Consider the following 26,846-nt stretch of genomic DNA (forward strand, 5'->3'; position numbering starts at 1 on the left):
AAGAAGATTTGTTTTTAAGACCAGACATTTTTAATAAAAAAAAAAAGCCGGATTACTCACCGGTAATGCTCTTTTAGTGAGTCCACGACAGCACCCCACTGGAGAGAGGGATCCGCCCCGCAGGAACAGGAAACCTATTGAGAAATAAAAGGGGGCGGTCCGCCTCTCCTCCTCAGTTTTGATTTCAGAGTACCCGGAGGACCGCCAGTGTTAGGCAAATATCATTTATTTCATTCTTTAAACTTATTTGCTTATGATTAAAAGGATTTTACTCAAATAATATGCATTATATTAATATAGGGAGGGATGTAAGAGGGTGCTGTCGTGGACTCACTAAAAGAGCATTACCGGTGAGTAATCCGGCTTTTTACTCTTCGCCACGACAGCACCCCACTGGAGATCTTTCAGAGACCATCACCTAGGGAGGGGACCACCGTGCTGAGGACAGTCCTGCCAAAGTCTAGGTCAGAAGTTGACGATAGGTCTAGCCTATAGTGGTTATAAAATGTAGAAGGATTTGACCACGTTGCCGCCTTACATATAGTTTCAATCGGGACGTCTCCCCTCTCTGCCCAGGAGGATGCCATCGCTCTGGTAGAGTGTGCCGTTATGCCTTCCGGAGGGTTTTCTTTCCTCGCGGAGTAAGCCAGTCTGATAGCCTCTCTGATCCACCGGGATAAGGTGCTTTTTGTTACTCCATGACCCTTCTTGACACCCTGGAAGGAAATAAACAGAGCCCTACTCTGTCGCCAGCTACTGGTCTTTTCAATGTATTTTAACACTACTCTTTTGACGTCTAGAGTGTGATATTTTTGTTCTTCAGGAGTGGAGGGATTACTGAAGAAAGTGGGCAAGATTATTTCTTGTGACCTGTGGAATTTTTTCGCTACTTTGGGTAGGTAGGAAGGGTCGGGTTTAAGAATTAACTTATCCTGAAAGGTTAACAAAAAAGGTGGATCTATAGAGAGTGCTTGGATGTCACTGATTCTCCTAGCTGAAGTCAGTGCTACCAAGAGGGCCGTTTTTAGTGATAGACATTTAATTGGTATTGAGTCTATCGGCTCGAATGGAGAGTCTGTTAGGGCTTGTAAGACTAAATTTAAATCCCAGGGTGGAATTCTAGGTATGATAACTGGATTCATTCTTTCGCAGGCCGTAATAAATCTGGATACCCATCTATCCCCCGCAATGTTATGGCCATAGAGGGCTCCTAGTGCTGAAACATGAACCTTTAAGGTGTTTACAGTTAGACCTAGTTCTCTCCCTTTTTGAAGAAACTCCAGGATAGAATGTATCGGAATTTCTGATGAGTTGGTAGATGTATGGAATTGAAAAAACTTTCTCCATACTCTTGTATAGATTTTTGTGGTGGAGGGTTTTCTACTATGGAGAAGCGTATCAATTAAACCCCCCGAGAATCCTCTCGATCTTAGCATCTGCCTCTCAAGTTCCAGGCCGTCAGGTGGAGATTGTCCACCTGAGGGTGGAAAAACGGACCCTGGAAGAGAAGGTTGGGCGTTGAGGGGAGGACCCAAGGATCTGAGACCGACATGGTCTGTAGCCATGAAAACCATGGTCTCTTGGGCCAGAATGGAGCTATGAGTACAACTCTCGCCCCTTCTTCCCTGATTTTGCGTATAACTTGAGGTAGCAATATGATCGGAGGAAACGCGTACGCCAGACTGAACTGCCAAGGGGCTTGGAGAGCGTCCAGAATGTCCGGATGATCCGCTGGAGATAGAGAAGCAAATCTCCGGACTTTTCTGTTTTTCCTTGTGGCGAAAAGATCTATCTGAGGACGGCCCCAAAGAGATATTATGTCCAGAAATATTTGCTGGTTTAGACACCACTCTCCTTGCCTCAGGGTGTGTCGGCTTAAGAAGTCCGCCTGCTGATTGCTTGCTCCCCTTATGTGCAGTGCAGTAAGGGATGTTAGGTGACTTTCTGCTAGATTTAAGATTTCCGTAGCAGAAGACATCAGAGTCTCTGATCGTGTACCTCCTTGCCGATTTAGATACGCCACTGTGGTGGTGTTGTCGGACAGGACTCTGACGTCTTTCCCCCGAATCTGTGGGAGGAAATGGTATAAGGCGTATTTTACAGCATTCAGTTCTTTGAAGTTAGAGGAGCTGCAATTTTCTTCCATGCTCCATGATCCCTGGCAATAATCGTTCCCCATATGAGCGCCCCATCCATGAGGACTGGCGTCAGTGGTTATGGTGTGAGATGGCGTTATTACCCATGGAACCCCACTCAACAAATGGTTTGAGTCTAGCCACCACTCTAAGGAAGTTAAAACCTCCTGAGATAAGGTTATTTTTGTATTTAGGTGACCAAATAACCGTCTATCCTCTTGTAATATTTGATGTTGTAGTACTCGGGTATGGTGTTGAGCCCATCTCACTGCTGGTATACAAGAGATAAGAGACCCTAATAATGACATGGCTTGTCTTAGGGATATACGAGGATTATTTATTGCGGCTAGGACTTTGTGTCTGATCAGTAGGATTTTTACCTGCGGCAGGAGACACTTTTGAGATATGGAGTCTAACTGGAACCCCAAGAACGCCTGACGGGAAAGCGGAGTGAGTCTGGATTTGTCGGTATTGATTATCCAGCCCAGGTCCTGTAGGGAGGAAATTGCGTGAGCCAAACGATCAGCACATTGAGTAACTGAATTTCCTATTACCAAAAAGTCATCCAGATAGGGCACTATCAAAGTTTCCTTCTGGCGTAGGTATGCCATCACCTCTAGCATTATCTTGGTGAAGATCCTCGGCGCTGTTGAGAGGCCGAAGGGTAAGGCCGCATACTGGAAGTGACGAACCTCGTTGTTGATTTTCACCGCCACTCTGAGGAATTTTTGGTATCTGTTATGAATGGGGAGATGATAGTAAGCATCCTTTAGATCAATGCCCCCCATCATACAGTTTGGGAAGAGGAGTTTTATGGTGGACCTAATGGACTCCATTTTAAATGTATAATTTTCAATGAATGAATTGAGTTTTTTAAGATTTATGATGGTTCTGAAAGAACCGTCGGGCTTAGAGATTAGGAATAGGGGAGAGTAGAATCCCCTACCCTCCTGTCCCATCGGTACTTGGACTAGGACCCGTTTTGATATTAGGGTTTGAATTTCAAGCTCTAGAGCCTGTTGCTGTATAGGCGAGCTGAGAGTTGTTATAATATAAGACTCGTGGGGCACACGAGAGAATTTTAATTTAATTCCATCTCGGACGATATTTAAGACCCACGAGCTAGATGTTATCTTCTCCCACTGGGTGGTGAAAAATTTAAGTCTGCCCCCAACTGGTATGTCCTCAGTATTTGTTGTCTTTTGGGGGGTTGGGTCTTCTAAACATGGTACCTCTCTGCTTGTCGTCCTTAGGGGTCCATGTTGTAGACCTATCTGTTTGCCTCCTTTTGCCAAACGGCCTCCTCTTAAAGGCTCTCCTGTAAAAGGGAATAGAGGATTCAGGAAAGGCTTTCTTCCTGTCCTTTGCCTTTTTGAGTATGTCATCTAAGGTTTTACCAAAGAGGTACTCACCCTCACATGGGATTGCGCATATTTTAGATTTAGATTGCGCGTCCCCTTTCCAGCTCTTCATCCATAGAGCTCTTCTTGCGTTATTTACAAGGCCCGCAGATCTTGCTGCCAAACGGAGTGAGTCGGCGGAGGCGTCTGCCAGAAAGGCCGCTGCTCCTCGTATTAAGGGGATGGCTGCTCTTAGTTTTTCTCTCGAGCTTTTCTTTTCAATTTGCTGGTCTAACTGATCAATCCAGATGATCATTGACCGGGCCGCGCAAGTACTGGCTACTGCAGGTTTGAATATTCCTGTAGCCGCTTCCCAGGAACGTTTAAGGGATGATTCAGCCTTACGATCCAAAGGATCGACCAATAGTCCCGCATCCTCCACAGGTAAAGTGGATTGTTTGGAGGTAGAGGCTACAGCCGCGTCGACCTTAGGGACTTTGGTCCAAGTAAGAAGCTCCTCGTCACTAAACGGATATTTGCGTTTTGAGGCTGAGGGTAAAAAGCCTCTCTGATCTTGCTTCTCCCACTCTCTTTTGATTAATGTTTTCACTGCTGGAATAACCGGAAAACATCTCCTCTTTCTGTCTGCCAAACCTGCGAACATTATTTCTTGCGCGGTTTGCGCACCCTTAGACTCCTCACACCCCATGGTATTTCGAATGGATTTTACCAAGTTGTCCACACTGTCTAAGGGGAAACATGAGCGTCCCTCAATCTCTGATGAGGATGATGACGCTGGACATGATGATAGGGAGGCATCTGACAGTATCGGTTGGTCACTGTCGGAGTCTGACACAAGTGTCGGTGTTTTAGATTTAGAACTACGCGGTTTTTCCTGGGTCATGTTTTTTAGTTCTTCTCTAATAATGGCCCGTAGGTCCGTAATGGACACTGCTGCCCCCTGTGTTGTTTCTTTAACACAGTCCTCACAAAGTTTTTTGGGGTATGAGTCAGGGAGGGGCTGATTACACAAGGCACATTCCCTGTGCTTCGTTTTTTGTCGTTTTTTGCTCTAAGCGTGTAAGTAGAGAGAGAAAGGGAAAAGAGAGAGATAGGGAGACAGCGTTAGCTTAATAGGCAGAGTTCACAACTCACCCAGTGAAGCAAATAATACCGGATCAGAAGGCCGAGATCCTGTTCTGGAACCGTCGCTTTTACGAGCGGTGTCCGAGGATCCTCTGGCGTGATCTTTGGCGGGGGGTACTGGAACTCCGGTTGTAGGGTCCATGGCACCTGGGGATGACATCTCTGCATCGCCGTTTCAGTGTTAGTGAGCGCTTTAAATAGAGCGCCAAAACGTTTTTTTTTTTTTTTTTTTTTTTTTTTCGCGCATGCGCAGACAGTGCCGCTCCCCTGCCCTGGATCCGGCCTAGGCGCCCCGGAAGTCCAAGATCCACTTCCGGGGTAGCCTGTATTTGCGGCGGTCGGCGCGTGTGCGGCCCGGGATTCAACGCCGGGCCGCGATGGAAGGTCATCTTACCCGCTCCTGCTGCCGTACCGCACGCTGGGAAGGACGCCGGTCGGCCTTTCCCGGACCCGGCCGTCTGCCCGCTCCATCAGACGAGGGGGGAGCCGTCTAACGGAACTCCCCCGACGCTGCTTCTGAGCCGCAGCCCCTGCCGTTCTCGCGGATACTGTGCAGGCGGCATGCAAGCCCAGGTATGCTTTCTCATTCGGAAGTCCTGTCGTTCCCGCAGGAACAGGAAACCTAAACTGAGGAGGAGAGGCGGACCGCCCCCTTTTATTTCTCAATAGGTTTCCTGTTCCTGCGGGGCGGATCCCTCTCTCCAGTGGGGTGCTGTCGTGGCGAAGAGTAAAATAACTCATGTTTCCATGACACTTACTGGACCAATGCTGATACACTTTGTAAACCGGTCATCTGCTATTACATGGTCGTATAATTCATGCACCGCACGTCGGCGAAGGGCGGGAATGTGGTACGACTCGTATATATTCAGCAGGACTGTGAATAAAAGGGCAAAAATTACTGATCAAAATAAAATACTATATCTAGAGTATAGCTAAAAAATGTCGTTATTGTGCAGCCACATATATCTGCAGAATTACATAGGTGCAAATGCCACATTATTATTATTAATATTATTATTTATTTATATAGCAGCATTGATTCCATGGTGCTGTACATGAGAGGGAGCTACATACAAATTACAGACATCCCTTACAGTGAGCAAACTAACAATTACAGACTGATACAGAGGGGCGAGGACACTGCCATCGCGGGCTTACATTCAACATTCTGACCATAATCAGTGCCTCTTACCGTAAGCAATGTCCAGCAGTGCGCTGTGCGGTGTGTACAGGTCACAAGCAGCAACACAGTTCCTCTGCGTGGGCCAATTTATACTGCTATATTCCTGCACGTACAGCTCCTGCATGAGAAGCAGATGTGGAGATACTAGTGATGAGTGAACGTGCTCGGGTAAGGTGTTATCTGAACATGCTCGAGTGCTAATAGAGTGTCTTCGGAGTGCTCGAAAAATAGGTTTGACTCCTTGCGGACGCATGTCTCACGGCTGTTCGACAGCTGTAACACATGCAGGGATTGCCTGTTTGCTAGATACAAGTTCTTGTTATGCCTTTACCTGTCTCAAGCTGCGGATCAAGTCGTCCTCACAGGCCCTCAGACGTGTAGCATAGCAGTAACTCATGGGCAAGTAAACCTGACGGCAGTGACACCAGATGGTGCTGGGGTGGGCCGGAAACCACTGGGGAAGAAGCCTACAAGACAATGGTGGACGTTAGAGAAAATCAGTAAAGGAGAATTCACATCACTGTCCCTGCAAGATAGTTAGTAAGAGACAGGCGGTGACTAAATGTGACGCAGAGCAGTGCTGCTTAATAGGAGTTGTCCACTACTCAGAATCCCTATGTTTCCCTCTTGTAAAATAGTACCACCTATACTCACCTCCGGTGCTGGAGCCGTTCAACCGGTGTCGGCACCCATGTCTAATTGTTACGTCACGTGAGCCCCGGGAGAGCGACACCGCCGGAGGGGAGTATAGGTGTTATTATTTTACAAGGGGGGAACATAGGGATTCAGAAGAGGGATGTCGGAATAGTGGACAACCCTTTTGAAGGGAGCCTGAAAATGACTGATCACACCCAGTACCGGTGTGCGGTGCACCCTTGGCGTTGCCGAACACTTAAGTGCAAGAAATCCAATTTGCTTGAAACTTGATGCAGGGGTCCAGGCCCATAGTCGTATGACTTTTAGTATATCCCACTAATAAAGGTATGGATAATTTTCTGGTGGTCACAGCCACCAATAATGTCATATCAGGTCTGAATAATTCTAAAAGAAACTCACCACATCTCCGGGAACAGCGTGTTCATTCCCTCCCAACTGTACACATTGAGCACAGCTAGCCAAAATTTCCCCCAAGAAGGAATCCCAATGGCACCACCTGCAACAAAAGTAAGATGCATTAGACCAAACATGGAAAAAATATATATAGATACTGACTATCTGCTGCAAATGGTCGGCAAGTGTGAGATGTGCTAAAGTTAAAAGCTCGTGTGAACCTACCCTTACTGTGAAGATTGTTGCGAGCACGGGTCATATCTGGATCATCCTGCGACACTCCGAGAAGCCGCAGAGAGGTATAACTGAGAGCCGTGCCAAATACAGTGCTCTTGTCTTCAATATGCCTACGATTAGGAGAGTTATTTACTACGGGAACATAGAACCAATATCCATCATTGTCATGTACCATTAAAAATACACAGGAACTCAATATTGAGACACTTAATCGCGACTGCCAGAGCGTGTATTCCTCTACTATGGAAAAAAAGGCGCCACCCCAACAATCTTCCAAGGGCTTGCCAAGGTGAATGATGTGACGCTTATGGAGGACCTGACCTCTACAATCAATAACAAACGTTTTTATAAATCTTGGTTTTACTGGCTGCAATTTAGATCCTGTGGTGAATATCTGGCTCTAACTGGGGATAACTGAATCCGCATTTTCTCTAGCCCCATCCTTACATACATCCACCTTTCACCTCTCCTTCCTGCCCTCCCACCTTCCCTCTCTTCTCTTTCTCTCTTCTGCTTCTCTCTCTTTTTCTTCTGAACTTACTCATATGTTGCTTTTAGATCACTTTGACCCAGATTATGTTTAGGGAATTAATATTCTGCCTTCAATCTATGTTTTATGATGAGGTCCTAGTCTGGGTGCCAGATCCTTGGAAATGATAACACTGTCTATGGTTACTACTTTCTCATCGTGATTTTTCTTCATTTTGGCACAGTTAGTGCCTTGTGATTGTATTTCTTTCCTTCTTTTCTAACTCAATAAATAAAGAAAAAAAACCCATAGAATCTATAATTACCAATTTGATTTTTGGCAAACAAAAAACAAAAAGAAGTAATTCACGACCAAATCCACGTCTAAAAAGAACTCATTAAAGGGGCTGTCCACCATTCGGACATGCCCTTCTCAGCTGCTATATTTCCCAGTATAAAATAAAAAAGCATCTACTAACCAGTGCCATTCCAGCAGCATCAGGTCTCCTAGGGCTCACTTAATGTTATGCCGCGTGAGCACTGCAGCCAATCAGCGGCTGCTTCATGTGCTGGTGAACGTGTAGAAGTCCGTTCCTTACAGGGCAGGTGCTGGCTTTGTTATATACAGTATATGTCGTTGACAGCGGCATTGAAAAAGTTTGGTTGCCAATACACGCCTATACCATCACCAATCGCGATGTGATTGGGGGTTGCCACAGCTACAGAATTGACATTTTTTGGGTCACCATGCCTTCCCCCCCAAAATGCAATGAAAAGAAATCATACATACCTCAATAAATACTATGGCTCGCTAATCAATACATAAAAAAAAGTCCTCACAGAAGAAAAATAAAGCTATTTGCATCAGAAAATAGCAATCGAAAACAATATATATATAAATTTAAATCTGCTAAAACAAACAAACAAAACAAGAACTATACTAGCTAGGTATGACTGTCATTGTACTGACCTAAGGAATCAATGTCAAGTCATTTTTTCCCACACACCTAATGCAGTAAACAGTAAAACCCAAACATTTGTGTTTTTTGCTTTTTTTTCTCACCATTTCATTCCACTTGAAATTTTATTTTACCCGTTTTTTCAGCCATTATACAGTTAACTCAATTATGCCAATCAAAACTATAACTCGTCCATCCAACAGAAAAAAAAAGTTATGGCTCTTGGAAGAAGGGGAGAAAAAAAAATAAAGGAAAATGCAAAAACAAACAAACAAATAAACAAACAAAATACCTGTTTAAAAATTAAATGGTAATGCAAAGTTTAAAAAAATAAATAAATACTCTGGAAACTTGTCAATTAACCTTTGGCTAGTGCTCTCACAGTCGGTCTAGATAAACCTAGAAGTAAACCTTAAGGGCAGTCTCACACGTCCAGATAATTCCGGTACCGGAAAAAAATCGGTACCGGAGTTATCCGTGTCCGTGTGCCCGTGAGCTCACGTAGGCCATACGTGCAGCACACGTGTGCCACCCGTGTGGCGAGTGGGTACCACACGGAGCGTGCAGACAGCGCTAAAGTTTAGCGCTGTCCCCTGCATCGTGCTGAAGCCGCCATTCATATGTTCTCTGCAGCAGCCTTTGCTGCAGAGAAGATATGAATAATAGTGTTTAAAAGACAGATCTATGTGTCCGCCGCCCCCCCACCCCCTGTGCGCCCCCCCCCCCGCTGTTCTGAAAATACTCACCCGCTCCCACGTTGGCTGTCACTCCTTCCTCTCTGCCCCGTGCCTTCTACTGTATGCGGTCACGTGGGGCCGCGATTACAGTCATGAATAGGCGGCTCCACCTCCCATAGGGGTGGAGCCGACTATTCATGATTGTAAATGAGCCGCCCCACGTGACCGCATACAGTGGAAGCCGCGGGGCAGAGAGGAAGGAGCGACAGCCAACGTGGGACGCGGGTGAGTATTTTCTGACCAGCAGGGGGGCGCACAGGGGGTGGGGGGGCGGCGGACACATAGATCTGTCTTTTAAACACTATTATTCATATCTTCTCTGCAGCAAAGGCTGCTGCAGAGAACATATGAATGGCGGCTTCAGCACCATGTGGGGGGGACAGCGCTTACTGTAGCGCTGTCTCCTGCACGCACACGGACTGCAGACGGAGAATGTCCGTGTGAGGTCCGTGTTTTACACGGACCCATTGACTTTAATGGGTCCGTGTAATACGTGCGCTCCCACGAATACTGACATGTCTCCGTGTTTGGCACACAGAGACACGGTCCGCAAAAAATCAATGACATCTGCACAGATGCATTGATTTTAATGGGTCTACGTGTGTCAGTGTCTCCGGTACGTGAGGAAACTGTCACCACACGTACTGAAGACACTGACGTGTGAAACCGGCCTAAAGGTATCCTGCACAATTAGGCTATGTTCACACGCTGTGGTTTTAGCTGCGTTTCCACAGCTGTGGGTCCGCAGCAGTTTCCCCTGAGTTTACAGTACAATGTAAACCTATGGGAAACGCAATCCGCAGTGCACATGCTGCGGAAAAAAACGTGCGGAAACGCAGCGGTTTACATTTCCGCAGCATGTCAATTCTTTGTGCGGATTCCACAGCGGTTTACACCTGCTCCACAATAGGAATCCGCACAAAATCCGAAATAAATCCACAGTAATTCTGCAGGAAATCCGCAGGTAAAACCCAGTGCCTTTTACCTGCGGTTTGGAAAAATCCGCAGACCCCAAAAAGACGTGTGCACATACCCTTATACATACAAAGGGCAAAGTCAGATGGCCGTATAGATCGGACAGAGATTGCACCTCAGTGCTCGGACAGAATGCAGTTCTCCTGACCTGAGAGTGACAGCTGCATAGAAATACATGAACCTGTCACGCTCGGGCTGGGAGAGTCACCGGCCAGTCCATGCATTGCAGTCTGATCTCAGTGCGATTTATACGGCTGTCTGACTGTGCGCATATACAGCGCACATAGATTCTGCACCCTGCTTTATGTATGCGGCATGGGTGATCACAAAATATGAAGTCAGTCAGATACTCACAGGCCCCATCCGCCATCAGGTAGCTGCACAGATCGCAGGTAGCGCACCATCTCCTTCTTGGTAGCGTCAGGGAGGGGTGTCTGTGTCACGTGACATACAATAAGGAGACCTAAAAAGTGTCACAGGTTTAGGCCACATTCACAAGTTTTTTTCACATACATGAAAAACTGACCAAGTTTCATCAGTGATTTTTGGTCAGAGTTTCATCCAAGTGTCATCAGTTTTTCTATATTCTTTTCCAACATAACACTCCGTAAAAACAGACCACACTCGGATGTCATCTAACTGCTGGCCATTTTTTTTACGGACCCTTAGGCTGCCGTCACACTAGCAGTATTCGGTCAGTATTTTACATCAGTATTTGTAAGCCAAAACCAGGAGTGGAACAAATAGATGAAAAGTATAATAGAAACATATGCACCACTTCTGTATTTATCACCCACGCCTGGTTTTGGCTTACAAATACTGATGTAAAATACTGACCAAATCCTGCTAGTGTGACGGCAGCCTTAGTCTTGCCGTGCTGTTTATGATCAGACACTCAGATCACAGTTGTTGCACTCGGTCTCCGGAAAATCACGGACATATGACTGACCGCATTCACTATTGTAGGTGCGAGCGCTATCCGTGGAAAACACTGATAGCACTCTTATGAGAAGTCTGAAGGAGGACTTACCGTGAGTATATTCTATGGCAGACAGATCTAGTCATAGTGGTCCAATGTCGCTGAAAAGCCTCACCTGGCATCAAGAACAGTGGTCCGCCATAATCCCCCGCCCAATGCCCATCCTCCGCTTGTAAGGCAGAATAAAAAGTTAGTCCATTTTCTGCTCCATCGTGGGCCGTATGCGCCTTGGGTAAGTCTTTAAAAAACTCGTTCTGCAGGAAGCAAAATCCGCGTTATTGATGATCAGCGCCATTTACAGATCCTAGAACAGATCAGACATTCAGCTCATCTGCTATGAACGCCGGGCACAGGGCTGCGCTCAAAGCAGATCGGCAATGACAAAAATGTCCCCAGAGGTGGACAACCCCTGGTGTTTGCTCTCCTGCAGTTAAAGGGAGGGTTTCACTTTCTAATAATAAAATAATATTATAGTTATTTAAAGGGATTTTAATACTGGATCATTTTTTTGCTCTAAAATCCTTAGCGTATAATACGGGCTGAATTTAAGTAGTCTTATGTACCGGGTCCAGCCCCAGAGAGTGCGCCTCCAGGGCAGTTTGTGGGCGATCTTCTCCCTCCACATAGCGCCAGGTTTGCCTGCCCTCCGTACACGAGAGGCGCCAGCGTGTGAGGTCTGTTGCTGGATCGGTCTTGTACGGACCCCCCCTTCTGCGGAGACGCCTGGAACAAAACATTGCAAAATTACTTTTTAGGTTTCTTTCATTACAATGACTACAGTACGTGGACTAAAATATCGGACAACTGCATAAATAGCAACTCCCATTTATAAGCAGGAGTGATGACATGAGTAGAATACTACAAAATCACTCCGGGGCTGTAAGCACCAAAAACTGATTCTATTCAAGGCTATATGATGCAATAGTGTTAGATCAGGCAGCACATTTGTAAAGTTTGCTTTTCTACAGTCTGTGCTCCCCCATATGCCTATGCAGCAGAGATTCCAGGGACCGTCCCCATACAGCTGCCTAATACTCACGTTCCTTCACTCATTTCTCTGCGCTTCACCTGGTTACAGTCTAACGATAGATCCATCCTTTAAAACCAAAGTGGCTACTGCATTAAACGCAAAGCATTCTAGGACTTGTAGTTCTTGAAGCTCCCCAAGCCCTAGTAAGTGTTACAGTAAAGGACTACATTTCCCAGACAACACCACGCCTCCAGATTTACGTCACACTATCCTGACATGAGCAGAGGCAGCAGGAACCAATCACGGCGCAGATAGATGTATACACGTAGGCGGGGCCATCAGCTACCAGCCAATGGGTGATGAGAAATATGGAATAGCGTGTTCCTTCCAGCGCTGTCGCTGCTGTAGTTGTGCAGCTGGTCTCGTAGTGAGAGGTCAGAGCTGTCGGGAGACGGAGAAGCTGCGGCTTTGTGTAGTGATAGCATTGACAATTACAGCACGACCTCATATTAGTGTGCGGATGGTATGCAGAGTGAAAGGAACGTGTTAGCCCCTTCTATAACACCCTGACACTCAGTAGGTGACATACACCCTGAAAGGGTCCTTCCTAAAAATAAAAGTTCTCCTCCTTCCATAGGTCCCACAAGTGGGACCCTCAAAAATGGGTGTTATGGGCTCACCTGGAGAGGTGGAGCCACTAAGTCGTTGTGCCAGGTGATGATTCAGTGGACTGGCCTCACCGGACAGCATGTGAATAGCGAGGACTAGCAGAGCTGGATGTGCAAGGCAGCAAGAGGAGCAGCACAGCTGGAAGTGCTAGATGCAGCAGAGTTAAGAATGCAGTCGGCACCTTGAACAGCAGACAAATAGGCTGTTGGATACCTTGATGCTGCAGAGTTGAGTGTGCAGACAGCACTGTGAATCAGCTGAAATGAGAAGGCGGACAAGTACCTCCATACAAGTGTGCAGACAGCTCCTTGGATTAGCAGAGATAAGTTGGTTGTCAGCTCCTGGTTGTAGCAGAGTTGTATGTGCACACAGCACCCAGGAACAGCAGAGCTGTGTTGGGATTAAGGCACCTTACTGCAGAAGAGCTGAACACAATCGGAAATGTGGATAGAATCCTATACAGTGAGTGGTAGCAGCGTGCACCTGCTACCTCAATACTCCGGCCGTGCACAGGTGCCTGACCTGAAAAGATCTTATCATAGGTGCGTGCCACGTTACTATAGGAACTCGACGTATACTGGCACAGATGGTGCAAGCTGTAGGGGAAGGAGGGAGAAAATCACGGGGCTGGAGTCAAACCACATGATTAAGGCTGGGGTTACACTTGCGAGAAACTCGCACGAGACTCGCGTTTCAATACCTGGCACTGCCGCCAGCACTCGGACTGGAGCGTTCAGCTGCATAGAAATACATGCAGCCGCACACTCCGGACCCGACTGCCGGCGGCAGTGCCAGGTATTGAGACGTGAGTCTCGTGCGAGTTTCTCGCAAGTGTAACCCCGGTCTTACAAAGGGGCTCGGAATCCCTAAGAAAAGGGCTCCGCAGCCCCCTCTTGTATGGAGCAGAGGTGCGAATTCTCATCCTCTGCTCCACTCATTGCCTATAGGACTGCCAGAAGAAGCGAGCGTTGTGCTCTGCTTTCTCCAACAATCCCAGAGACAGAGCTGAGACCAAGCTGGGCTCCTTCACTCCATTCAGGACCCCCAGAGACAAAGTCATCCTCTATCCAATTCCTCATTCCTTGTAAGGACGCAGACTAATTTGGCTTTCAATTATTTTTTTTTCATGCCCACCTTCTGATAGCAACAACTTTCAATTACATTTTTTTGGGAGAACAAAACAAGTGAAGCAAACAGCACTAGGATCCAACATTAGTCTGTTTTTTTCGCAGATCTAATGACTTAAGCCGGGGTCACACTTGTGAGTGCAATCTGAGAAACTCATGCGAGTCTCTCGCCTCAATTCATTCGAGACCGGAGCGTGCGGCTGCATAGAAATACACGCAGCCGCACACTCCGGTCTCGATTGTCGGTATTGAGGCTCGAGTTTCTTGCATTGCACTGGTAAGTGTGACCCCGGTCTAAGATGGATGATTTCACTTCCCAAATCGGATTCAAATTGGACATTTCTTCAGTTTTATTTACAAACTGCAAGAAAGTTCATGTAGAAAAGGCCAAAAAATATGAGAAACATATATAAAACACATCCAACAAAAATGAATGAATAAGAAGTAAAGCACAAAAATTAAGTTGAGCTCTATACATAGCTATGTCATATCATTTATATAGCTGTAGAAGAACTAAGGTTTGAGCCGGAGAATCAGAAAGCTCTGACTTAGTTTTCAACAGTCAGGCCCAAATGTTTTGAGACCGACACAAATTTTGGTTTTCAGATTTTGCTACTTCAGTGTTTTTAGACCTTTTAGTCAGATGTATCTATAGTTCCTGAAGAACAATTACAAGAACTTCATAAAAGTGTATAATATTTTATTGACAAATGGCAAAGACTCAATATACCGGTATACAGCGTTGTCCCTTACTTTTTCAAAACTCCTGCAACTCGTCCAGGAGTCTGGATATCAGCTTCTGGGCCAAATCCTGACAACACAATCTTGTCTAATCAGTGTTTGAAGTTTTTCACAATTTTTGTTTGTCCACTCGCTATTGTGACTTTAGTTACTTCTCACGGTAAGAATGTGAGGCAGAAAAGTCAGAGATTGCGGGGTCAATACCAAGAGAGCACGTACATAACCAAGGGAAAAGACAAAGTTGTAAAGGTACCGTCACATTAAGCGACGCTGCAGCGATATCGACAACGATGCCGATCGCTGCAGCGTCGCTGGGGAGCTGTCACACAGACAGCTCTCCAGCGACCAACGATGCCAAAGTCCCCAGGTAACCAGGGTAAACATCGGGTTACTAAGCGCAGGGCCGCGCTTAGTAACCCGATGTTTACCCTGGTTACCAGTGTAAATGTAAAAAAAACCCCAAACACTACATACTTACATTGCCGTGTCTGTCGCGTCCCTCGCCTTCAGCTTCCCTGCACTGTGTAAGCGCCGGCCCTAAAGCACAGCGGTGACGTCACCGCTGTGCTTTGCCTTACGGCCGGCACTGACACATTCACTGCAGGAAGCTCTGAGCAGCAGCGCGGACGCCGGGGGACGTGACAGACATCAGAGGGTGAGTATGTAGTGGTTTTTTTTACTTTTACAATGGTAACCAGGGTAAATATCGGGTTACTAAGTGCGGTCCTGCACTTAGTAACCCGATATTTACCCTGGTTACCATTGTAAAACATTGCTGGCATCGTTGCTTTTGCTGGCAAACACGACGATACACGCCGATCTGACGACCAAATAAAGTTCTGGACTTTCAGCAACGACCAGCGATATCACAGCAGGATCCTGATCGCTGCTGCGTGTCAAACACAACAATATCGCTATCTAGGATGCTGCAACGTCACGGATCGCTATCGTTGTTAAGTCGCTCTGTGTGAAGGTACCTTAAGTCAGGTCACAGTCCAGGGTCAATAACAAGAAATAGCGGATCAACGCAAAAGGAGGAGACAAAGGGATTTTCTGAACACAGTTCAAATGGTTAGGCCGGGGTCACATTTGTGAATGCAGCGCGAGTCTCTTGCATCAATACCCGGCACTCGGGACCAGAGTGTGCGGCTGCATGTATATCTATACAGCTGAACTCTCCGCTCCTGAGTGCCGGCCACAGTACCGGGTATTGATGCAAGTTTCTCTCATTGCACTTTCAAGTGTGACACTGGCCTTAGGCAACAAAATCAGGCTAACACTCACCAGGAAGCACAAACTACAGGGATCAGGGGCAGACAGATCAGGTAAATAGGCTGGGACAATCTCCAGAACACTGAACACCTGGAGAAAGTCCCGCACCTCCTAATCACAGATTGGACAGCTGACCTGTCAATCAATACACTGACACTCCAGCAATAATAATAATCTTTATTTTTATATAGCGCTAACATATTCCGCAGCGCTTTACAGTTTTGACACAGTATCCATCGGACAGCATAGAAATCACTCACTGAGTGGAGGAATTGTGACAGATTTTTGAGGATTGATCACAGATTTTCAATCTCTGCAGTTTCCTGGCCATTGGCGCAAAATTTCAATGTTTTGTTCCCCGAGTCTCTCAGTTAGCACATTTCTCTTTGTGAAATGCTGGGAAAAGCATTGTTCATCACCTAAATTCCACCTGGATCATTGGGAGAACTTGCTCTAGGAGGATGTCTACCATTCATTATTCATAGCAGTGTTCTAAGGTGAAACTCCTGTTCGCTCGCCTTTTCTTCCCCAATCATTCTTCTAGATGTCCCAAACAGTCTGAAGGGGGCTTCATCAGAGGAAATAACTTTACCCCAGTCTTCTGCAGTCCAACCCCTGTACTTCCTGCAAAGTTACTTTCTCTGATGAAGGCCTTTTTGGATTATTTAAGACATCTACAAGAATGATTGTCCTGTAAAAGTAAAAAAGTGCAACATTTTGAATGAAGCCGAATTGAAAAAGTGATTTTTAACCCCAAATAAAAAAAAACAACAACATTGACCCCAGCGGTGAACAACCCCATGAAATTATTTTTTATCAAGTTATCAAGGTGATGAGTTGTTTGTCAAGTTAGACTTGGATAAATCTGTAGTCTGATGCTGATTGAAGAATAATTTTAGCAGGTAGAGAGACTTTTCTGCACAGTGAGTCAAAGACCTCCATACCCAAAAGATAGGATCAGTAATGTCATTGTTGTCACAAATTTGGGGCTATTCAGGTGATAGAGTGTCCGTGTGAAAAACAAATTAAAGAATTAGCTATTTTCTTCCAAGACTCCATTTGTCTCCTATTTAAGTCTATGGGTGTGTAAAAAAATTGGATCCTATACAGAACATCCGTATTTCACCTGACTTTTTTAACCTAGGAAACGGTATTTGATCATATACATTTTTGAATGTAAATGTCCGAAAAAAGATCGCACACGGATGTAAAAATGGGACACAAGGAAAATCATCTGAGGTTTCTGGATGAAAACCGAACGATTATACATACACTTGTGTCACCCCTGCCTAAGTCTTATTGCTCCCAGGACAATATTTTGTATTTTTACTATTCTTTCTCTTCATTTCTGATTTTCATAAACTCTTGTCCAAGTTTACTTAGATCCTGTATCTCATTTTGCCTGTGGCGTACCTCTGGACAACAAGCTACCACAGTGCGCAGAATTGTTTTTCATTGTAAGGTAAGGCCACCATAAGATTTGCAAAGATGATAATTTACAGTCAGGACATTATCAAAATCCCCCTTTGTTGTTCGTAATGTTAATAAACGAACTCATCTCAAGGGAAATGCTTCCAATATTGCATTCAACTAGTAATGTTGGATTAGGCAGTCATCTGGGACACAAATTGTGGAAGTATACAAGTACAGGATCATCGAGTTAGCTCATACCTTCATGTCCTATAATTGATGCATAATTTGTTTTAGTTTACTTACACAGCCGATTAATTATCACAGCACTTTACAGACATCATCACTGTCCCCATTGGGGCTCACAATCTATATTCCCTATTAGGATGTCTTTGGAGTGTGGGAGGAAACCGGAGGAAACTCAGGGAAAACATATAAACAAATATAATTGCAAATATTCCATTTGTGCTTTCTCTGCCATCTGTGCACCCCATGACATGGAAGTGATAGATTATTCTCGGTCATAATGCTCTGAAGTCAGTGGCGTAAGTGCAGATCCAGTAACTCGGTTTATCTCCATTAGAACTTCACTTTCCTTCTCAAACATCTGTTAAAGTGAACAAATGATATGAAAACAATTAGCATTTATTAACATAGATTAATCCTAAATATCTGAATCCTTGGGTCAACTTTTATATTAGTGTTCCTTTATAAAAACAAACAAACCATAATATACAGGTCACAGAGACTACAGGTATCCCCAATGGCCAGAAGACCTTGCTACTACAGTTCAACAATAAAAGCAGCATTGTAACGGCCACGTATTTGTGGATCAGCAGCAAACATTTTCTTTAGTGGACAGGATGGAATGGAAAATATTTAGCATAATAGGCCACCTCCTGATATGAAAACCTGCTGCATGACCTCAAATCCTGAGTAGAAATATCAAATACTACTAGCACATCTTCTGTCTGCCAGGGCGCACCGCTTCCCTGCCTTCAGCCTTCCTGCTTGCCTCGTGTAATGGTGTGCTCATGAAGACTGACAGTTCACACCACTGGCATGTTTGCATCACTGGCCTGAACGTTGCTCTCTCCCGTGCTGTTAGTACAGACAGGTTTGTCTTTGCAGCATGGTATGGCAGGGACACCAAAGCTGCCCAGATCCAGCAATCCTGCCAACTTCAGAGTGGTGCTAGCAAGTTGTATAACTAAATATTCACCCGTTCTTGATATCGGAGAATAAGACGTACATTGCAAAGTTTCTTGTTTTTACAAGCACTTTGCCGTTTTGACCATTATCAAACATGAGACGTCTTTAAAGGTCCATTCTCTTTATTAATGGGTAAAGTTGTAAAAATGAGCAAAATTGCAAAGAGGATTTTTCATTTTTTTGTTTACTGCTTGTTGCCTTGTTTACTGACCATCAATGCAATCTAGCAACGGTGGCCGAGCATGTGCAGTGGTTACAACCTCTTTCTAATAGCTCCGGGTCCCAGAAGTTTCAGTGTAACTACGGTCTTCAAATGGTACGGAGGCAAAGCTGCTTCTGCTTGCAGCATTGGAGCACACAGTTTGGGCCAATTACAGGACTATACCACTAGTCTGTACTGTCAATCATGCAGGAGCACACTGCCCCTATCAAGCACGAAGCCAGGGGCCAAGGGAGCGGTGCGCATGCAGGGCCGGACTGGCCATCGGGCAGTTCTGGCAAATGCCAGAAGGGCCGGTGGCAGTAGTGGGCCGCTCGAGTGTGCCGCTGTCGGCACACTCTCCCCGCTGTCCAGGGGCGTACATAGATTTCACAGGGCCCCATAGCAAAATTGAGCAAAGGCCCCCCCCCCCCCCCGAAGAAGGGAGGGGAATAGGTGGCGCGCGTAGCGCGTCGAAAATTTGCATGTTAAGCCACGCCCCCTCCACAGCCACACCCTCTCCACATCCACACCCCCCAATTACACAGTGATCACTGGTGACATTATACACAGGAGCTCTGTATATAGTGTCAGTGTACAGGTAATACAGGGATCACCAGTGACATTATACACAGGAGCTCTGTAAAAAGTGCCAGTGTACAGGTAATACAGTGATCACCACTGCCAGTGACATTATATACAGGAGCTCTGTATATAGTATACAGTGTATAGTGTCAGTGCACAGGTAATACACTGACTCACCAGTGACGTCTCTAGCTGAAGTCCTTCATCTTTGCTTTTCTCATTCATGCAGCACAGACCGCCATCGCTTCTTCCAGCCAGGACTCGCCTCTGCATAAAAAAAAACACAGTTATCTAGAGCACATTCCCCACTTTTTCCCTTTCTTCTACACTACACATCTGAATACAGAGGTCCACCCACAATCAATATACTGTATAATTGGTTATTATGCAACCTCATAGATTGCAAGCTTACGAGTCCCCCATCATGTGCAGTCCCCCTTACCTCCCATTTCATGTGCAGTCCTCCTTACCCCCACTTCATCATGTTCAGCCCAACTCCCCCACTTCATCATGTGCAGCCCAACTCCTCCATCATGTGCAGTCCTCCTTAACCCCCAAATTCCATCATGTGCAGCCTCCTTTAACCCCCTAATTCCATCATGTGCAGCCTCCTTTAACCCCCTAATTCCATCATGTGCAGCCTCCTTTAACCCCCAAAATTCCATCATGTGCAGCCTCCTTTAACCCCCCAAATTCCATCATGTGCAGCCTCCTTTAACCCCCCAAATTCCGTCATGTGCAGCCTCCTTTAACCCCCCAAATTCCAACATGTGCAGCCTCCTTTATCCCCCCAAATTCCGTCATGTGCAGCCTCCTTTAACCCCCCAAATTCCAACATGTGCAGCCTCCTTTATCCCCCCAAATTCCATCATGTGCAGCCTCCTTTAACCCCCCAAATTCCGTCATGTGCAGCCTCCTTTAACCCCCCAAATTCCATCATGTGCAGCCTCCTTTATCCCCCCAAATTCCATCATGTGCAGCCTCCTTTAACCCCCCCAAATTCCGTCATGTGCAGCCTCCTTTAACCCCCAAAATTCCATCATGTGCAGCCTCCTTTCACCCCTCCCCACTTCTTCATTTGCAGTTACCCACCATTTAATTTAAAAAAAAAAAAAAAAAAAGGTTTTTTTATACTTACATCACCACTCGCTCCCTTGCAGCGCCTCTCTGCTAGCGTCCTGGCCGGGACATGTCGGCACGTGCGCGATGACGTAATCGCGCACGCCCGACACCTGACCCGGAAGCATAGAGAGATATCATGGAGGGAGCAGGAGCTGTGCAGCCGTCAAGCTGACAGCCGCGCACAAAGCTCCCGGACCCGGCGCGGACGTGTGCGCCGACTGTGACTGCTGCCGGCCGCTTCACAGTGCAGCGGCCGCGTCACAGTGCAGCGCACACGGCCGCGCACAATTTGATGTGCCGCTTTACAGCCACCACCAGGCGGCCGGCCCTGATCAGCTGCAGGGGGAGCGGCCCGGGGGGCATTTGCATCTTTGCAACCCGGCCCAGTCCGCCCCTGACTGGGGTCATAATCAGGAGCGAGCAGCCGTCGGTCGCAAAGGGTGCACGGTGACGTCACTTCCGGTCGCTCGGAAATGAGATCACCGCGCCCCCTATGTGACCTTCCCCCTCCAACTGCAGCGCAGCACCGTGGGGAAGCTTCCTGCTTCCCCACACGCTCATTTCCGACAGGGCCCGACAGCAAAGCCCTGTCGGCTCTCTCGCGCGCGCGCCCCCCCCCCCCCCCCCCCCCCCCCGGACGACTGGTCCCCGACCCGAGCAAAAAAAATTAACACAAAAAAAAAAAAAAAAATAGGTGGCGTACACACCATGGGGCCGGGCAGCACCGGGCCCCCCCGGCCGTGGGGCCCGGATGCGGCGGCACCCGTCGCATACATGGTGTGTACGCCACTGCCGCTGTCGGCGCACTCCCGGCCCCGCATTCAACTATACCTACGTCATAGACGCCGGTACAGTTGAATGCAATGATGGAGGAGAGAGCGTCTGCTGACGCCCCCTCTCCCATCATTCCCCGCTCTGCCTGCCGCTGACACTGCGGGTGCGCGATGACGTCATATCATCGCGCACCTGCTGTGTGTCCGGGCGGGCAGACTGCGACTGCTGAGACCAGAGCCAGAGCAGCGCGGGGCAGGAGGAAAGGTGAGTAGAGTGTTTTTTTTTAATCAATGAGTGATGACTGGATTGTGGAGCTATTGGGGGGGGGGGGGCTGTGCTGCATTACATTCTATGGGGGCTGTGCTGCATTATATTCTATGGGGCTGGCTGCATTCCATTCTATGGGCCTCTGCTGCATTATATTCTATGGGGCTGGCTGCATTCAATTCTATGGGCCTCTGCTGCATTATATTCTATGGGGCTGTGCTGCATTCCATTCTATGGGCCTCTGCTGCATTATATTCTATGGGGCTGGCTGCATTCCATTCTATGGGCCTCTGCTGCATTATATTCTATGGGGCTGGCTGCATTCCATTCTATGGGCCTCTGCTGCATTATATTCTATGGGCCTGTGCTGCATTATATTCTATGGGCCTGTGCTGCATTATATTCTATGGGCCTCTGCTGCATTATATTCTATGGGGCTGGCTGCATTCCATTCTATGGGCCTGTGCTGCATTATATTCTATGCGCCTGTGCTGCATTATATTCTATGGGCCTGTGCTGCATTTTATTCTATGGGCCTCTGCTGCATTATATTCTATGGGCCTGTGCTGCATTATATTCTATGGGGCTGTGCTGCATTATATTCTATGGGCCTGTGCTGCATTATATTCTATGGGCCTGTGCTGCATTATATTCTATGGGGCTGTGCTGCATTATATTCTATGGGCCTGTGCTGCATTCCATTCTATGGGCATGTGCTGCATTATATTCTATGGGCCTGTGCTGCATTCCATTCTATGGGCCTGTGCTGCATTCCATTCTATGGGGCTGTGCTGCATTCCATTCTATGGGGCTGTGCTGCATTCCATTCTATGGGCCTGTGCTGCATTATATTCTATGGGCCTGTGCTGCATTGTATTCTATGGGCCTGTGCTGCATTCCATTCTATGGGCCTGTGCTGCATTCCATTCTATGGGCCTGTGCTGCATTATATTCTATGGGGCTGTGCTGCATTATATTCTATGGGGCTGTGCTGCATTATATTCTATGGGCCTGTGCTGCATTCCATTCTATGGGCCTGTGCTGCATTATATTCTATGGGCCTGTGCTGCATTATATTCTATGGGCCTGTGCTACATTATATTCTATGGGCCTGTGCTGCATTATTTTCTATGGGCCTGTGCTGCATTATATTCTATGGGCCTGTGCTGCATTGTATTCTATGGGCCTGTGCTGCATTCCATTCTATGGACCTGTGCTGCATTCCATTCTATGGGGGCTGTGCTGCATTACATTCTATGGGGGCTGGCTGTATTACATTCTATGGGGGCTGGCTGCATTACATTCTATGGGGGCTGTGCTGCATTACATTCTATGGGGGCTGTGCTGCATTACATTCTATGGGGGCTGTGCTGCATTACATTTTATGGGGGCTGTGCTGCAGTACATTCTATGGGGGCTGTGCAGCATTACATTCTATGGGGCTCTGCTGTATTACATTCTATGGGGGCTGAGCTGTAATGCTGGATACAGCTGTAATTATATGTTATATAGTCGTGTTACACTCCCCTCACTTCTTGTAGCCTACAAGTGTACAAAGATATTATACAGTCACCATGTGACAAGTGGGCCTGTGTGACTTCAAATGCCAGGGCTGAATTTTAGTCCCAGTCCGGCCCTGTGCACATGAAACAACACCTTATGTCTGGAGCTACTGGAGATCTGTAAAGAGATCAAACCAGTGGTTTTCCGTTAAAGAAGAACTGTCACTAGATTCATACTGCTTGAACTACAAGCAGTATGAATCAGATGCTGGCTGCACATGTAACTTTAACTGTGAAATGCTGGGACATTTTAGTGAAAACACAGATTTAAAAGCTGGCCAGGGAGGATAGAGAGAAAGCTAGCTCATCAGGTGCTGTTCCTGTTCTGCTCTTGTTGATTTTCAGGTCTCTCCATGTATGTGCATTATGAACAGACCTGGCAGTAGATGACTCACGTCTCTACAGCCTTTTAAACTATGTTTTCTCTGAAACGGAGGAGCATCTCAAACTAAAAACAAACCTGGCTGTAATTGCACAGAAGAGTCTAATTTATGCTGATTGTAGCAGATTTCCTATAATAAAATAATACTGCAAATATAAGCCATTACTATATACTCATGTAAAGCTAAAAGCCTTGTAATATCAGCACAATCTTAATTTAAAAAGAAAAATCCCACAAAACTAACCTTTCTCCAGTCTTCTGGGCTATGATGAGTATAACCTAGTAGGTGACATAAGCCATGCACTGCCGTCACCTGGGAGAAACGTAATTTATATTTGAGTTTCCGTCAGTAGAAACACATTATAAATATTCACTGGAAGGAACAAGACCATAAAATGTGACCAGCCAGACTTAGGGCAGATTCACTTACTACACGCAGGGCCGGCGTTGGGGGCAGGCAGACCAGGCAGCTGCCTGGGGCCCCCGCTCCCCCAGGGGCCCCCAGCTAGCGGCAAGTCACGCAGCCGCTATGGGGCCCCTGTGAGGCAGGGGGGCCCGCCTGCCGCCAGCGCCGACTCCCCCGCCGCATTGAACTATACCAGCGTCTGCCGATACAGTTCAAAGCAATGATGGAGGAGAGCGCGCCACCTGACGCTCCCTCTCCCACACCTCTGACACAGCGGGTGCGCATCATCGCGCACTCGCTGTGTGTCAGGCAGTGCGGCGGCCGCCGCCGACACAGGAGCAGGGAGGGAGCAGCGCGGGCTCGGGGAGAGGTGAGGAGCTTGTTTTTTGTTTATTTTTTTTAACTAGACTATGCGGCCATTCTCGGGAGGAGAGAGGCGGGGAGGGAAGGAGGGATGTGGACAGTGCTGTATACTCCTGTGGGCTGTGCTGTATACTCCTGTGGGCTGTGCTGTATACTCCTGCGGGCTGTGCTGTATACTCCTGCGGGCTCTGCTGTATACTCCTGCGGGCTCTGCTGTATACTCCTGCGGGCTCTGCTGTATACTCCTGCGGGCTGTGCTGTATACTCCTGCGGGCAGTGCTGTATACTCCTGCGGGCAGTGCTGTATACTCCTGCGGGCAGTGCTGTAAACTACTGCGGGCTGTGCTGTATACTACTGCGGGCTGTGCTGTATACTACTGCGGGCTGTGCTGTATACTACTGCGGGCTGTGCTGTATACTACTGTGGGCTGTGCTGTATACTACTGCGGGCTGTGCTGTATACTACTGCGGGCTGTGCTGTATACTACTGCGGGCTGTGCTGTATACTACTGTGGGCTGTGCTGTATACTACTGTGGGCTGTGCTGTATACTACTGTGGGCTGTGCTGTATACTCCTGTGGGCTGTGCTGTATACTCCTGTGGGCTGTGCTGTATACTACTGTGGGCAGTGCTGTATACTACTGTGTGGGCAGTGCTTTATACTACTGTGTGGGCTGTTATATACTACTATGTGGGCTGTGCTATATACTATGAGGGTATATTATATTCTATGGGGGAGGCTGTATTATATTTATATTCTTTGAGGGGTGATGGCATCATACTCTATGAGGGGGCTACATTATACTATATGGGGGGGCTGCATTATATTCTATGGGGAGGTTACATTATACTCTGTGGGGGGTTACATTATACTCTGTGAGGGCTGCATTACCGTATTTTTCAGACTATAAGACGCACCGGACGATAAGGTGCACCCCAAATTTGGGGTGAAAATTGCAGAAAAAATATTTTTTATAAGATGGGGGTCCATCTTATTGTCCGAATTTACAGAATCTTACCTGAGGGCTGGTGGTGGCAGAGCAGGATCACAGGAGGCATGGTGTCGGCAGAGGTGGGGTGATGCGGTACGGCGTGCACCTGAGCAGGGTACCTTCCTGCTTAGGTGGGCGACGCCACGGCATGGTGTCCATGGGAGGGTGGCAGCAGTGGTTACCGACAGGTGCTGGGATGAGGAGGCACAGTGAGAGGTATGGCGTGAGAGAGTCCCTTTCCCCGGTGAGGTGATGCAGCAGCCCGGTAATGCAGCAGAGCCGGATGAATCCTGTTGTTATCGGTGGGCGCAGCCATCTTCCTGAGGCCGCGCGTGCGCAGATGGAGGGCTCTGCTGCCTGGGGCTTCAGGAAAATGGCCGCGGGATGCCGCGCGTGCGCAGATGGGGATCGCGGCGGCCATTTTCCTGAAGCCGAGTTCGCATCTCGGCTTCAGGAAAATGGCCGCCACGATCCCCATCTGCGCACGCGCGGCATCCCGCGGCCATTTTCCTGAAGCCCCGGGCAGCAGAGACCTCCATCTGCGCACGCGCGGCCTCAGGAGGATGGCCGCGCGCACCGATAACAACAGGATTCACCCGGCTCTGCTGCATTACCAGGCTGCTGCATCACCTCATCGGGGAAACGGACCCCGCTCACTGCGCCTCCTCATCTCCACACCTCTGCCGCCACACCTCTGCCGCCGCACCTCTGCCACCGCACCTCTGCCGCCACGGTAAGCCTGCATTGCGACTATTAAACGCACCCCCCATTTTCCCCCCTTTTTTTGGGGGGGGAAAAGTGCATCTTATAGTCCGAAAAATACGGTATACTCTGTGGGGTGGCTGCATTATACTATATGTGGGTTGAATTATACTGTATCGAAGACTATGGGGAATACATTATACTATATGAAGAACTATGGGGTGCATTATACTATGGGAAGTGAATTGTACTACATGGATGACTATGGCGGTGCATTATACTATATGGAGCACTGCGAGGAGTGTATTATGCTATATGGAGGACTGAGGAGTATATTTTAATATATGGAGGACTATGAGGAGTGTATTATACTATATGGAGGACTATGGGAAGTGTATAATACTATATGGAGGACTATGAGGAGTGTATTATACTATGTGGAGGACTATGGGGCACATTATATTATATGGAGGACTATGGGGTGTGCATTTTACAATATGGAGGACTATGGTACACATTAAAATATATGGAGGACTATGGGGTGTATTATACTAAACAAGCAAAATGCTGCATATTTATTGGGTGATTGGATTGTTTATGCCGGAATAAAAATCATTGTTCTCATCAGCACATCGCCGGTGTTAACTGTAGATGTGCTGCTGATAACATAATACTGTATGGTGATCTGTTAGTGATCTACTAGTGATGGTTCTGTCCCCTTCATTCTTTCTCAGATGGTGGAAAGAGGCAGGGAAACAAGCGTCCAACGACTTCAGTATTGTCGATCACACTCGTTTAGCGGCCTGAGATCAGCGCATGTAAATACAACCGAAATGCTTCTGTATGATGCGCAATACTCGTATGTTAGCATTTGGGGCC

General features: G+C 47.2%; 3 protein-coding genes across 14 annotated transcripts in view; all 3 read right to left on the reverse strand.

Moving 5' to 3' along the window:
• Positions 1-12,404, reverse strand: part of LOC143784330 (lanosterol synthase-like) — a 34,066-nt gene extending 21,662 nt beyond the window's left edge. Inside the window, exons 1-10 of one of the 3 annotated variants that reach the window (XM_077272489.1) lie at positions 12,252-12,404; positions 11,776-11,935; positions 11,328-11,466; positions 10,588-10,696; positions 7,083-7,204; positions 6,864-6,960; positions 6,139-6,274; positions 5,817-5,925; positions 5,380-5,498; positions 61-168 (exon numbers count right to left, since the gene is read on the reverse strand). In XM_077272489.1, coding sequence (XP_077128604.1) covers positions 61-168; positions 5,380-5,498; positions 5,817-5,925; positions 6,139-6,274; positions 6,864-6,960; positions 7,083-7,204; positions 10,588-10,696; positions 11,328-11,466; positions 11,776-11,935; positions 12,252-12,307 — 1,155 coding nt within the window. In that variant the 5' untranslated portion in view covers positions 12,308-12,404. Of the gene's footprint in view, positions 1-60; positions 172-5,379; positions 5,499-5,816; positions 5,926-6,138; positions 6,275-6,863; positions 6,961-7,082; positions 7,205-10,587; positions 10,697-11,327; positions 11,467-11,775; positions 11,936-12,251 lie in introns of all 3 variants that reach the window. The other 2 variants (XM_077272488.1, XM_077272491.1) reach the window with 2 other exon arrangements.
• On the reverse strand, positions 169-5,197 carry LOC143784329 (uncharacterized). Of its 4 annotated transcripts, XM_077272487.1 has the most exons (4): positions 3,548-5,196; positions 2,750-3,453; positions 2,516-2,626; positions 169-2,068 (listed from the first exon to the last, which is right to left on the reverse strand). In XM_077272487.1, exons 1-4 carry the CDS (start codon positions 4,377-4,379, stop codon positions 1,430-1,432), a joined length of 2,286 nt encoding a protein of 761 aa, XP_077128602.1. In that variant the 5' UTR covers positions 4,380-5,196; the 3' UTR covers positions 169-1,429. The 4 variants fall into 4 exon arrangements, with proteins under 4 accessions (XP_077128602.1, XP_077128601.1, XP_077128600.1 ...); XM_077272486.1 differs by having other exon boundaries at positions 2,516-3,453; positions 3,548-5,197; XM_077272485.1 differs by having other exon boundaries at positions 169-2,626.
• Positions 12,405-16,139: 3,735 nt separating the features above from the next.
• The window catches only part of LOC143784331 (endoribonuclease YbeY-like), a 46,715-nt gene continuing 36,008 nt past the window's right edge, over positions 16,140-26,846 (reverse strand). For 6 of the 7 annotated variants that reach the window (XM_077272493.1, XM_077272494.1, XM_077272496.1 and 3 more), the window contains 2 exons: positions 23,749-23,817; positions 16,141-18,008 (listed from right to left, as the gene is read on the reverse strand). In XM_077272493.1, the coding sequence (XP_077128608.1) occupies positions 17,913-18,008; positions 23,749-23,817 (165 nt within the window). In that variant the 3' untranslated portion in view covers positions 16,141-17,912. Of the gene's footprint in view, positions 18,009-23,748; positions 23,818-26,846 lie in introns of all 7 variants that reach the window. The other variant, XM_077272498.1, reaches the window with a different exon arrangement.

The sequence above is a fragment of the Ranitomeya variabilis genome, chromosome 7, assembly GCF_051348905.1.
Source record: "Ranitomeya variabilis isolate aRanVar5 chromosome 7, aRanVar5.hap1, whole genome shotgun sequence".
In the NCBI taxonomy this organism is placed as follows: Eukaryota; Metazoa; Chordata; class Amphibia; order Anura; family Dendrobatidae; genus Ranitomeya; species Ranitomeya variabilis.